Here is an 11533-nt window from a genome sequence, read left to right on the forward strand (position 1 = left end):
GTGTGTTTGTGTGTGTGTGTGTGTGTTTTACCTATGCAATATGCCTCGTCTCAGTGTCTTACCTAAACAACATGATGATGTCAGCTCCTCTGTCTGGACAGGAGGATCGCTGTTCTTCTATTCCTGATATATATATGATCCTGTGGAGGCTGGTGGGAGGAGCTATAGGAGGACGGGCTCATTGTAATGGCTGGAATGGAGGCAATGGAACGGAGTCAAACACATCAAACATATAGAAACCACGTGCTTCTACACCTGCATTGCTTGCTGTTTGGGGTTTTAGGCTGGGTTTCTGTACAGCACTTTGAGATATCAGCTGATGTAACTACATTTGATTTGAAATTTGATTGATGTTTGACTCTGTTCCATTAATTCCATTCTAGCCATTACATTGAGCCTGTCCTTCTATAGCTCCTCCCACCAGCCTCCACTGATATGATTCTACATGCCTTCCCGCGTCCGCTCAGACAGTGAGCAGTGTTTTCTCTGAGTATGACTCTGTCTGTGGACACTGATGTTATAAAGACTACCGGTAACTCAATGTTCTCCTTTCAAAACAAGTACATTTCCAACCTCCGACTCTCAGCTTCATGGTAAAACCATATGAGTGGTTTGTTTACTTGAATGCTCTTGTTCTGGAAATATCTAGTTAATGCTCATCATTTTGTGTGTGTCTATATGCATTTGTCTGGGTGTGTGTGCATGCATGCATTGGTGTAGTCAGTGTATGTGTACGTATGTTGAAGCTATCAGTGTGTAATGTTGGTAAGGAGCCTCTTGGCTGTGTGTTGACCTCTGGCCATTTACAGGATGGAAGGAGAGAGTCACTGTGCTCCTGTTGCGGATACAGGAAGTGTGGGTGCGTGTGTGCCGTTGGATAACACTTCCATGTACATACACTGTCACTCACACAGTGATCACTTGTTTCATAAAAAAACACAGCCAGATTTACAGTAGACGATTTACTTGTCACACTTTGTTTCACTTTGCACATTTTGATCCAGAAATGACTGTTTCTCTACCCTCTCTCCTTCCTCCTCCTCTTAGAGATGGCGTTCTTCCCTGTCCTCCTCCTCCTCTCCGTGGTCCAGCGTGGTTCCTCCCAGGACCCTGATGAGGACACGTTGGCAGTGCCCCGGGGGTGTGGCTGGGGCCTGGTGCGCCCCTACACCCTCCTCTGTGACCTGGACTCTGTTTGGGGCGTGGCGGTTGAATCTGCAGCGGCCGGCGGCGCCCTGGCTGCCATTTTACTGGGCCTGATCATCCTCTGTCGACTACACCACGTGAGCGAGGCGGAGAAGCGCAGCGGCGTGGGACCCATTCTCCTCCTGCTCCTGGGCATCCTGGGCCTGTTCGGCCTCAGTTTCGCCTACCTCATCGAGCGTGACGAACAGCTGTGTCTTCTGCGCCGTGCCCTCTGGGGCCTGCTCTTCGCCCTGTGCTTCTCCTGCCTGCTGGTGCAGGGTGTGCGGCTCCGGAGGTTGGGCAGCGAGCGCCGGAGCCCGGGGGGCTGCACTCTGACCGGCCTGGCCCTGGGGCTGAGCGCCGTCCAGGGGATCATCGCCGCCGAGTGGCTCCTGCTCACGGTGCTCAGGGAGGGCAGAGCGGCCTGCCAGTACCTGCCTCTGGACTTCTCCTTAGCCTGTAGCTATGTGCTTGCGCTACTGCTAGCCGCGCTAGGGGCGGCCTCCTTCGCTCTCTGTGGGAAGACCCGGCAGTGGCGCTGTAACGCGGTCTGGCTCCTCTCCGCCTGTCTGTTGTCCCTCCTCCTCTGGGTTGCCTGGGTGGGCTTCTATCTCTACGGTAACGCCTGGCTGGGGCGGTCCCCGGACTGGGACGATCCAGCATTGGCGATAGCACTGGTGGCACAGGGTTGGCTCCTCCTCCTGTTCCACGCCGTGCCCGAGGCACACTCCTGTCTCTGCTCCCCGCCACAACCCTCCGCCCCTGACTATTTTGACACGTCCCAGGCCCCGTCCCGCATGAGGGAGACCAGCTTCGACGAGGACATCCCCCTCTCACACAGGCAGTTTCCGGAGAACCAGGGCTACGGCTTTGACGAAAACACTGCAGGTAACAAGAGACTTTGACTTTCAAATGTATATTAAAATTCATGCTTACAAGCTCAGTACAGCGCTACTGAGGTTTTACATGCATGTTTCTGTGTATGGGGTTGGATGTAGGACATAGTGATATTACCATACTGGGTTAAAAAGAGCAGTGGTTCTTGTTGTGGTACAAACAGTACCTGTACAGCATGTGTGGTAAAAGTACAGATTAGGCATCTGTTCCTGTGTCGATCTTAATGTAGAATGGATGAATGAATGTGTTTGCAGAAGAGAATAAGAGAATATCGTTGTTCCTCTGCTGTGCCAGGTCTGAGGAGTGCAGGTCATCATAATGGTAACACAGCGCCCAGACCCAGTGCCCCCTTCCGCAGCAACGTGTACCAGCCCACTGAGATGACCATGATCCTGAATGGGGGAGCGGTGAGTTCTCATATTGTACGTTTACACATCCGACCACGCTGCACATCCATTCACAACCTCTATTCAAACTCGGATTATGATCCTGAGCAAGAAAGCAGTGTAGACACTTACACATATATAGAAACATACTCTCACTCACCTGGGCAGTGAGCACACACACATTTACACCCACGTTTACACCCCTGTCACACGCTACCATTCACAGGTATACAAACTCAAATGATTATTCTGCGCACACATTGCGCACACACATTGTGTGTGTGTGTGTGTGTGTGTGTGTGTGTGTGTGCGTGCGTGAATGAGGGAGTGGGTTCCCTGGGCTGCAGACTAGAGCCATCTCTCCAGTGTGAGTGATGCAGCTGTGCCCCTGGCCCAGTCACACCCTTTATAGCCCCAGGATGGTTGGGTGAGCTCCCTAGCGCATGTGACTAACCTCCAATCACCTCGCTATAAATAAACGTTGCTGACCTGGCAGAGTCTGGAGCCACGCGTCCAGAAAATCGCTGAGCCAACTTTCAGCTTACGTTCTGGGAACGTTTTAAAATGGCTCCCTCCCAGTCTCTGCTCTGACACCTGCCACTACATTAGAGGCAGAATCTGGAACTAGAAAACAGCCAGAAATCACTGAGCCACCGCCCAGCTAAAGCTCTGGGAACGTTTACCTGTGAACCAAATGGTCTCCCTCCTAGTATTATGCTCATAGACCTGCCACCTACATCAGAGTGGTATTAATGTACTTTAGTAGGTAGTAGGGAAAGGAAAGGAGGGGAGTTCTGGAAATGATGCTCTCTCCTGCATAAAAGAGCAGGATTAGCTGTTGAGGCTGAATCGAGAGAAAAAAGGCAGAGAGGAGGAAGAGAGAGGGGAAGAGAGAAGGGGAAGAGAGAGGAGGAAGAGAGAGGGGAAGAGAGAGGAGGAAGAGAGAGGGGAAGAGAGGAGGAAGAGAGAGGAGGAAGAGAGAGGGGGAAGAGAGAGAAGGGAAGAGAGAGGAGGAAGAGAGAGGGGAAGAGAGAGTAGGAAGAGAGAAGGGGAAGAGAGAGGAGGAAGAGAGAGGGGGAAGAGAGAGAAGGGAAGAGAGAGGAGGAAGAGAGAGGGGAAGAGAGAGTAGGAAGAGAGAGGAGGAAGAGAGAGGGGAAGAGAGAGGAGGAAGAGAGAGGGGAAGAGAGAGGAGAAGAGAGAGGAGAAGAGAGAGGAGAAAGAGAGAGGGGAAGAGAGAGGAGGAAGAGAGAGGGGAAGAGAGAAGGGGAAGAGAGAAGGGGAAGAGAGAGGGGAAGAGAGAGGGGAAGAGAGAGGAGGAAGAGAGAGGGGAAGAGAGAGGAGGAAGAGAGAGGGGAAGAGAGAGGAGAAAGAGAGAGGGGAAGAGAGAGGAGGAAGAGAGAGGGGAAGAGAGAGGAGGAAGAGAGAGGGGAAGAGAGAGGAGGAAGAGAGAGGGGAAGAGAGGGGAAGAGAGAAGGGGAAGAGGGAAGAGGAAGAGAGAGGAGGAAGAGAGAGGGGAAGAGAGAGGGGAAGAGAGAGGGGAAGAGAGAGGGGAAGAGAGAGGAGGAAGAGAGAGGGGAAGAGAGAGGAGGAAGAGAGAGGGGAAGAGAGGGGAAGAGAGAAGGGGAAGAGGGAAGAGGAAGAGAGAGGAGGAAGAGAGAGGGGAAGAGAGAGGAGGAAGATAAAGAGGAAATAAGGGGTTTTGAAGATGTAATACAGGCAACAATCAAAATATAACCTCTTATCAGGAACGTGTGGTGTGTGTGGTGTGGTGTGGTGTGTGTGCGGTGTGTGTGTGTTTACATAGGTGTCTCTCAACTTCAAACACTGTATATGACCAAACTGATGTCCCATTTCTTTCTCCCTCTCCTCCCTTTCACAGGTCCCCTCCGCACCCCCGACCTATACGGGGCGGCAGCTGTGGTGAAGGACAGAGATGAAGAAGAAGAGGAAGGAAGAATGGGGTGATGAAGAAGGGATGAAGGGTCCTTGGACAGAGGAATAACCCAGAGAGGATAACTATAACATGGACACCATCAGGACCCCCCCCCCCAGATCTCTATGTGCGTATGGGGACAGACAGTTCAACAGATGACTTACTGAGGGCTTGCACACACCACCCACCCTGTGTTAATCAAATACACCAACCAACCACTGAATGAGTGTGACTGAGGGGGAGAGCAGGTATGGAGGACAGATCAAAACATTACAGGTAGTGTAGGAGATATTCAACTTAAAAACAACCCTATTTTGGTTGCAAATGCTGTGGAGACCATTTTCATCTGGGAGATGTGAGGTTTGAAATGTTGACTGTCAGGTTTCTTTTGTATGAGTCACGTTCACTCCCACGAGACTACTAAGCCACTGTATAACTTCTGAAAAACTGTGAAACCTCTCTCCCTTTTGAGATATTTGCTCTGTTTTTGTTGTTTATTTTGGGAGAAACTCTTCTAAAGCAGAATGTTTTGCTCTGTCCTCCATCCTCCTGTAGGTACGGTACCTTACAGACCTGTACCTCACCACAGAATAACACACGGACAAGTATGGCTTAAACTCCAACCTCTCTAGCCAGTGTTCTGTCCTCCATCCTCCTGTAGGTACGGTACCTTACAGACCTGTACCTCACCACAGAATAACACACGGACAAGTATGGCTTAAACTCCAACCTCTCTAGCCAGTGTTCTGTCCTCCATCCTCCTGTAGGTACGGTACCTTACAGCCCTGTGCCTCACCACAGCCCCTCACACAATAGAATAACACACGGACAAGTATGGCTTAAACTCCAACCTCTCTAGCCAGTGTTCTGTCCTCCATCCTCCTGTAGGTACGGTACCTTACAGACCTGTACCTCACCACAGCCCATCACACAATAGAATAACACACGGACAAGTATGGCTTAAACTCCAACCTCTCTAGCCAGTGTTCTGTCCTCCATCCTCCTGTAGGTACGGTACCTTACAGACCTGTACCTCACCACAGCCCATCACACAATAGAATAACACACGGACAAGTATGGCTTAAACTCCAACCTCTCTAGCCAGTGTTCTGTCCTCCATCCTCCTGTAGGTACGGTACCTTACAGCCCTGTGCCTCACCACAGCCCCTCACACAATAGAATAACACACGGACAAGTATGGCTTAAACTCCAACCTCTCTAGCCAGTGTTCTGTCCTCCATCCTCCTGTAGGTACGGTACCTTACAGCCCTGTGCCTCACCACAGCCCCTCATACAATAGAATAACACACGGACAAGTATGGCTTAAACTCCAACCTCTCTAGCCAGTGTTCTGTCCTCCATCCTCCTGTAGGTACGGTACCTTACAGCCCTGTACCTCACCACAGCCCCTCACAGAATAGAATAACACACGGACAAGTATGGCTTAAACTCCAACCTCTCTAGCCAGTGTGTGCCTACAGGTAACTGTCAAAATACAGGAAACACCAACATAAAGTGTCTTAATAGGGTGTTGGGCCACCATGAGAACAGCTTCAATGCACCTCGACATAGATTCTACAAGTGTCTGGAACTCTGTTGGAGGCAGGCGACACCATTCTTCCATGAGAAATTACATCATTTGTTGTTTTGTTGATGGTGGTGGAAACACTGTCTCAGACATCACTCCAGAATCTCCCATAAGTATTCAATTGGGTTGAGATCTGGTGACTGAGATTTGGTTTACATCGTTTTCATGCTCATCAAACCATTCAGTGACCACTCGTGCCCTGTGGATGGGGGAATTATCATCCTAAGGGGGGATAGTTATGGTAGCCAAAATAATTGCCTGCTCAGCATTTTTATACCTGACTCTAAGAATGATGGGATGTTAATTGCTTAATTAATTCAGGAACAACACCTGTGTAGAAGCACCTGCTTTCAATATCTCATTTTAGGGATGGGCATTTGAAATAATTTCACTATTCGAATAATATCATGATTTTTGTGGGGGATATCTGGATAGTCGAGTTGTTTAAACTTGGGAATTAGATTGCTGTGCAGCCTATGCTACTTGCGTCCCACTTGCTTGCATGTGTGATTGGCAGGTGCCAGTGAGTTTTTCGAGAGAGAGAGTAGCCATACAGACGAATTAAACAAATGTGTAGATTCCATAGGTTATCCATCATCCCATCTGGTAGTGCCTGTCTTGTATGCATCAAATCAATCTAAAGAAGCTAGCTATGTTAGCCAGCTATATTAGCCAGCCAGCTAGCTACCAAGGCTAAAAGTACTTAAGGCTATTTTGCTGTGCTTCCTGTCCTTGTCTACAATAACTCCATTCAGATTAAACAACAGCTTAAATAATTACATTTAGACAAAGCTTTTTCATTGTTAAATTAGACTAAAAATGAAAACTCTCACAAGTATTCAAATACTAACGTCCATTTGGATATTTGAATATCTGAATAAGCGTGCCCATCCCTACCTCATTTACTCAAGTGTTTCCATTATTTTGTCAGTTACCTGTGTATATATGTGTGTGTGTACCTCATCTTTACTGGCTCTACTCCAAGACTCTGGACCCCAAAAAACAAAATACTCCTTGCACCAAGAATCACTACTACTGAGTAACCTGGACTCAATTTTACTGAGTAACCTGGACTCACTTTTACTGAGTAACCTGGACTCACTTTTACTGAGTAACCTGGACTCACCTCTACTGGGTAACCTGGACTCACCTCTACTGAGTAACCTGGACTCACTTTTACTGAGTAACCTGGACTCACCTCTACTGAGTAACCTGGACTCACCTCTACTCATCTCGTCTTTCCACTTGTCTAACCCCAAACTGTGAACCCACCCAGGCTGCGGTCCAACTAACCATAACGACAATATGACCGCAAACTACTATACACCTATCCAGCTCACCTAGCACCTGGCGGACAGAGCTAAGCTTCTACTGGACGAACAGTAGGAACCGGGGGAATCCGGGGATGTTGATTGGATGGACAGGATGTCAGTCAGTGAGGAGGGGATCCTGATTGGACAGACAGGGTGTCAGACAGGGACTGTGTATATAGGTCAGACAGGCTGTGTTTTCCCACCATGTTCTCCTGTGACCACAGAGACTTTCTGAACCAGCAGGACTGAACCAACTGTCCCTTTATATCAGAGAGAAATGGGTCGGCGGGGAGGAGATGGACTTCCCTTTTACTGTTTTGTTTTTTCAAACGTGTGTGTGTGTGTGCATAGAGATAAAAAACATGTTCTATCTGTTTGTGTGTGTGTGTGCACACTTGTGCGTGTGTGCGTGTGTTATTGATTTGATCAGTGTTGGGAGGATATAAAACAACTGTGCAATACACAGCTCCAGTCCTGTTCCAGTCCTGGCTGTGCCTCTCCCATTTCCTCCAGACTGGTTTCCAGTGAGCCTGAGAAATTGATCCAGAGTTCCAGACGTCTTGGTCAGCTCCAGATACACAACCCCATACTGTCAGCCTATATATAGACAAGCCCTGACTGGGGTGTGGAACTGCCTGTCCTGGTCCCTGTGAATGATCAGATATAGTATACTGTGAGATCAGCTATAAGCCTGTGGGGAGGACTGGGGAAGAAAAGGGGGATGGGTAGCTAGAGAGAGGAAGGGAGGAGCCAGTCCAGAGGGGAGGGGTTACAATGGTCTATGTGACGGCTACATCGCTTTGACTTCCCCCCAATCAGCAAACGTATCTGTGTGACAAAATGGCTCTTTCCCCAGTGTGTGTGTGTGTCTGTCTGTGGGGAAGGCAGCACTGCTCTGTGCTGTCCTCCTTATCTGAGAAGCCTCTCTCCCTCCTCTCGTCCCTCTGTGCTGGTAACTACCGTTTTCTGTGCCAAGAAAGACTCTTGTGTTACAGCAAGGTCTCTGTTTTCAGTCTCCCTCTCCCTTACATACTTACCAGCTCTCCCCTTACGAGAGAGAGACACGCTGTGTACTGTATATAGTAGTGCTGTATAGCTTGTTTTGGTTAGATTTCTTTTTGACTGTAGAGGATGATTTTTTTTAGACACCAGCCTAATATATTATATAAACCACTGGGCATCTGACTAGTGTAATAATGATTAGATTTTAATTTATCGGATTTGTGACTGGATTGATTATATTGTTATTATTTCATTTTTTATTTTTCTCTTGCTGGTGTCTTTCTTTGTTCTTTTTAACTAGTATTTTAAAACATATGTCAAGATGCTAGCCATGTTTTTAATTTCATTTGATTTGATTATTAACGTTGAAAAACACAACGGTCTGTCTGTGAGGCATCTAGCTAACTTTGGGTGTGGTTTTTCCTACTTGCGACAACTTTGGAAATCTCCTATACAGTATCCTCTGTCAAAACATGTTTCGCTGTCTGCTGTAACAGTTTTATTATATGGGGAAACGTAATACATTTTTCAGAGATATGACATTCGTTGCATAATGCGAATCAAAAATACTTGTTGTTTTGCACTTCATAGATAATGACTACTGTGTCTGTGATATAATAGAGTGATGCAGAGAGTAGAGCAGTGATGGTAGAATTACCTCTGATCTATGACCTATGACCCGAAGGGTCTTTTGGTGTAATCCTGGGTCATTGGGCTACAGGATGTCTCTTCACTGGGGGGTGGGTAGCAGTGGAGGCTGGTGGGAGGAGCTATAGGAGGACAGGCTCATTGTAATGTCTGGAATGGAATTAATGGAACGGAGTCAAACATTTCCATGTGTTTGATACCATTCCATGTATTGCATTCCAGCCATTACAATGAGCCTGTCCTCCTATAGCTCCTCCCACCAGCCTCCACTGGTGGGTAGGTAGGCAGGCACTACATGTAGGCCTAACCATAGAAATATAATTACTAGATTGGTTATTCTGTATATGGCCCTAACCCACAGCGCTGCATGCCAAGGCAGGCTTTGTTCGGGCCTCTCTGGGGCAGACCCAGGCCCGTTCTGACTGCACTGTGCCAGGCTCCAGTGGGACAGGCTACAGGCCTCAGAGTGCTGGCATAGGATCAGTTCTGCCTTTTAGATAATACTGAATAAGATTATATGGACAGGAGAGACCTGATCCTAGATCAGCACTCCTACCCTAAGATGCTTTGTGAATACGGGTCCTGTCCTCAGGGCTGTGGGTGGACAACAAGCAAGGAACAACTGTGGAGATTCACCCTCCCAGAACCGAAGAGGGGCAGGTTTCAATTCTTCAATCTTGTGATGTTTTCACTCAATGTGGAGTACAAAAAAAAGTTCAAAGTTACTGTTACTTAGTAGATTTTTGCACTCGTCGATGACTACCTATCTGTGCATGCTCATCACCATTTATATACATGTAAGTACCTTTCTCTCAGACGTACTGTTAAATACTAATTCTATTTATGTGAAGGTCATGTGACAAAAATCATATTTTTTAGCGTATATCAGATGACAGTTTTATGTCTGTGCTTTCTTGAACACGAGAGAGAGATAAGGACGGTTGTATAAGAGACACGGTAAAGAACTGTAGGGGGTGTCAGGGGATAGGGTCCAAAACAGGCCAAAGGGCCCACAAATAACCTGTTGGAGTTGCTTGTGACATCATCAGATTACCCAAATACTGTACCCCCTGCCAGTTTGGAAGGAAATCTCTATGAAATTACTAAAGATCTAGATCTTCATGTCTGTGTTTATAAAGATGCTATGAACAAATTAGGGTGAGATTTTACACATACTACTGTTCCGTCAAGTTCGTTTCCCCCCCCTGGGCAGCCCCATTAGTAAACACCCCTCCTGTCTGGGTTTGACATGTCCTTGACTTGTCCACTCCTGAATTGGCTTGCCTTCACACTGTTCCATTCGGGTCATCCGACGGGGGTGGTATTGGTTTTCACAGATGTGACTGTGCAGTGACGCAGCATGCCTATGTATAGAACTATGTTTCCCCTGATTAGAAGAACAAACAGTTAACTCTCAGATTCTGTAACCGATTCAGGCAAACGTTCAATAAAGTGTCATGTTTGTAGTTAACGCCTTTCCATGGATCATGTTTTTATTTCTAAACAAGAACAGGCCCACTGGAACTCTGTCCCAAGTAGTCCCAAATGGCACCCTATTCCCTACATAGAGGTCTGGTCAAAAGTAGTGCACTATATATAGAATAGCCATTTGGGACACAACCGTGGTGATTTACGACCACTATAGAATCCATAGTGAATTACTGGGACCCTAAAGTGACAGGTATCGAGACTGATTCGTTCATTGCTCCTTACTCTCTGTTCCAGACATTGAACATGGAAGGGTTAAAGCTGTTCAGTTGGTTCAGTTGGTCGCATATACAGACGTCACTGGGAGGTGACATTGACAGATATATAGGCCAAATTGAAATACAGATCTTCAGAGTAGTGCAGTAGTACCCTCCACCCTTCACATCCCCAGTATAGAAGGACTAATATCCATAATAGTTGAGGCCCTGATTAGAAGAAAAAAGTTTCATAGTTTGTGACCGATCCCCAAGATGTCATAGCCTGGTCTGTATATGCTTCCGCCTTCTCCACAGACTACTCCCCAGCCAGAGTTACCTTCTCCCCAGCCAGAGTTACCTTCTCCCCAGACTACTCCCCAGACAGAGTTACCTTCTCCCCAGATTACTCCCCAGCCAGAGTTACCTTCTCCCCAGACTACTCCCCAGGCAGAGTTACCTTCTCCCCAGACTACTCCCCAGCCAGAGTTACCTTCTCCCCAGACTACTCCCCAGCCAGAGTTACCTTCTCCCCAGACTACTCCCCAGCCAGAGTTACCATCTCCCCAGACTACTACCCAGCCAGAGTTAGCTTCTCCCCAGCAAGAGTTACCTTCACCCCAGATTACTCCCCAGCCAGAGTTACCTTCTCCCCAGACTACTGCCCAGCCAGAGTTACCTTCTCCCCAGACTACTCCCCAGCCAGAGTTACCTTCTCCCCAGACTACTCCCCAGGCAGAGTTACCTTCTCCCCAGACTACTCCCCAGCCAGAGTTACCTTCTCCCCAGACTACTCCCCAGCCAGAGTTACCTTCTCCCCAGACTACTCCCCAGCCAGAGTTACCTTCTCCCCAGACTACTCCCCAGCCAGAGTTACCTTCTCCCCAGACTACTCCCCA

General features: G+C 47.9%; 1 protein-coding gene across 6 annotated transcripts in view; it reads left to right on the top strand.

The window, feature by feature from the left end:
- The window catches only part of LOC139365144 (G protein-coupled receptor, class C, group 5, member Ba), a 29092-nt gene extending 21327 nt beyond the window's left edge, over positions 1–7765 (top strand). For 4 of the 6 annotated variants that reach the window (XM_071102569.1, XM_071102567.1, XM_071102570.1 and 1 more), the window contains exons 2-4: positions 1048–2073; positions 2377–2504; positions 4348–7765. In XM_071102569.1, the coding sequence (XP_070958670.1) occupies positions 1050–2073; positions 2377–2504; positions 4348–4392 (1197 nt within the window). In that variant the 5' untranslated portion in view covers positions 1048–1049 and the 3' untranslated portion in view covers positions 4393–7765. The remainder of the gene's footprint in view (positions 1–1047; positions 2074–2376; positions 2505–4347) is intronic. The other 2 variants (XR_011626542.1, XM_071102572.1) reach the window with 2 other exon arrangements.
- The last annotated feature ends 3768 nt before the right edge of the window (positions 7766–11533 follow it).

The sequence above is a fragment of the Oncorhynchus clarkii genome, chromosome 13 (genome assembly GCF_045791955.1).
Source record: "Oncorhynchus clarkii lewisi isolate Uvic-CL-2024 chromosome 13, UVic_Ocla_1.0, whole genome shotgun sequence".
NCBI lineage: Eukaryota > Metazoa > Chordata > Actinopteri > Salmoniformes > Salmonidae > Oncorhynchus > Oncorhynchus clarkii.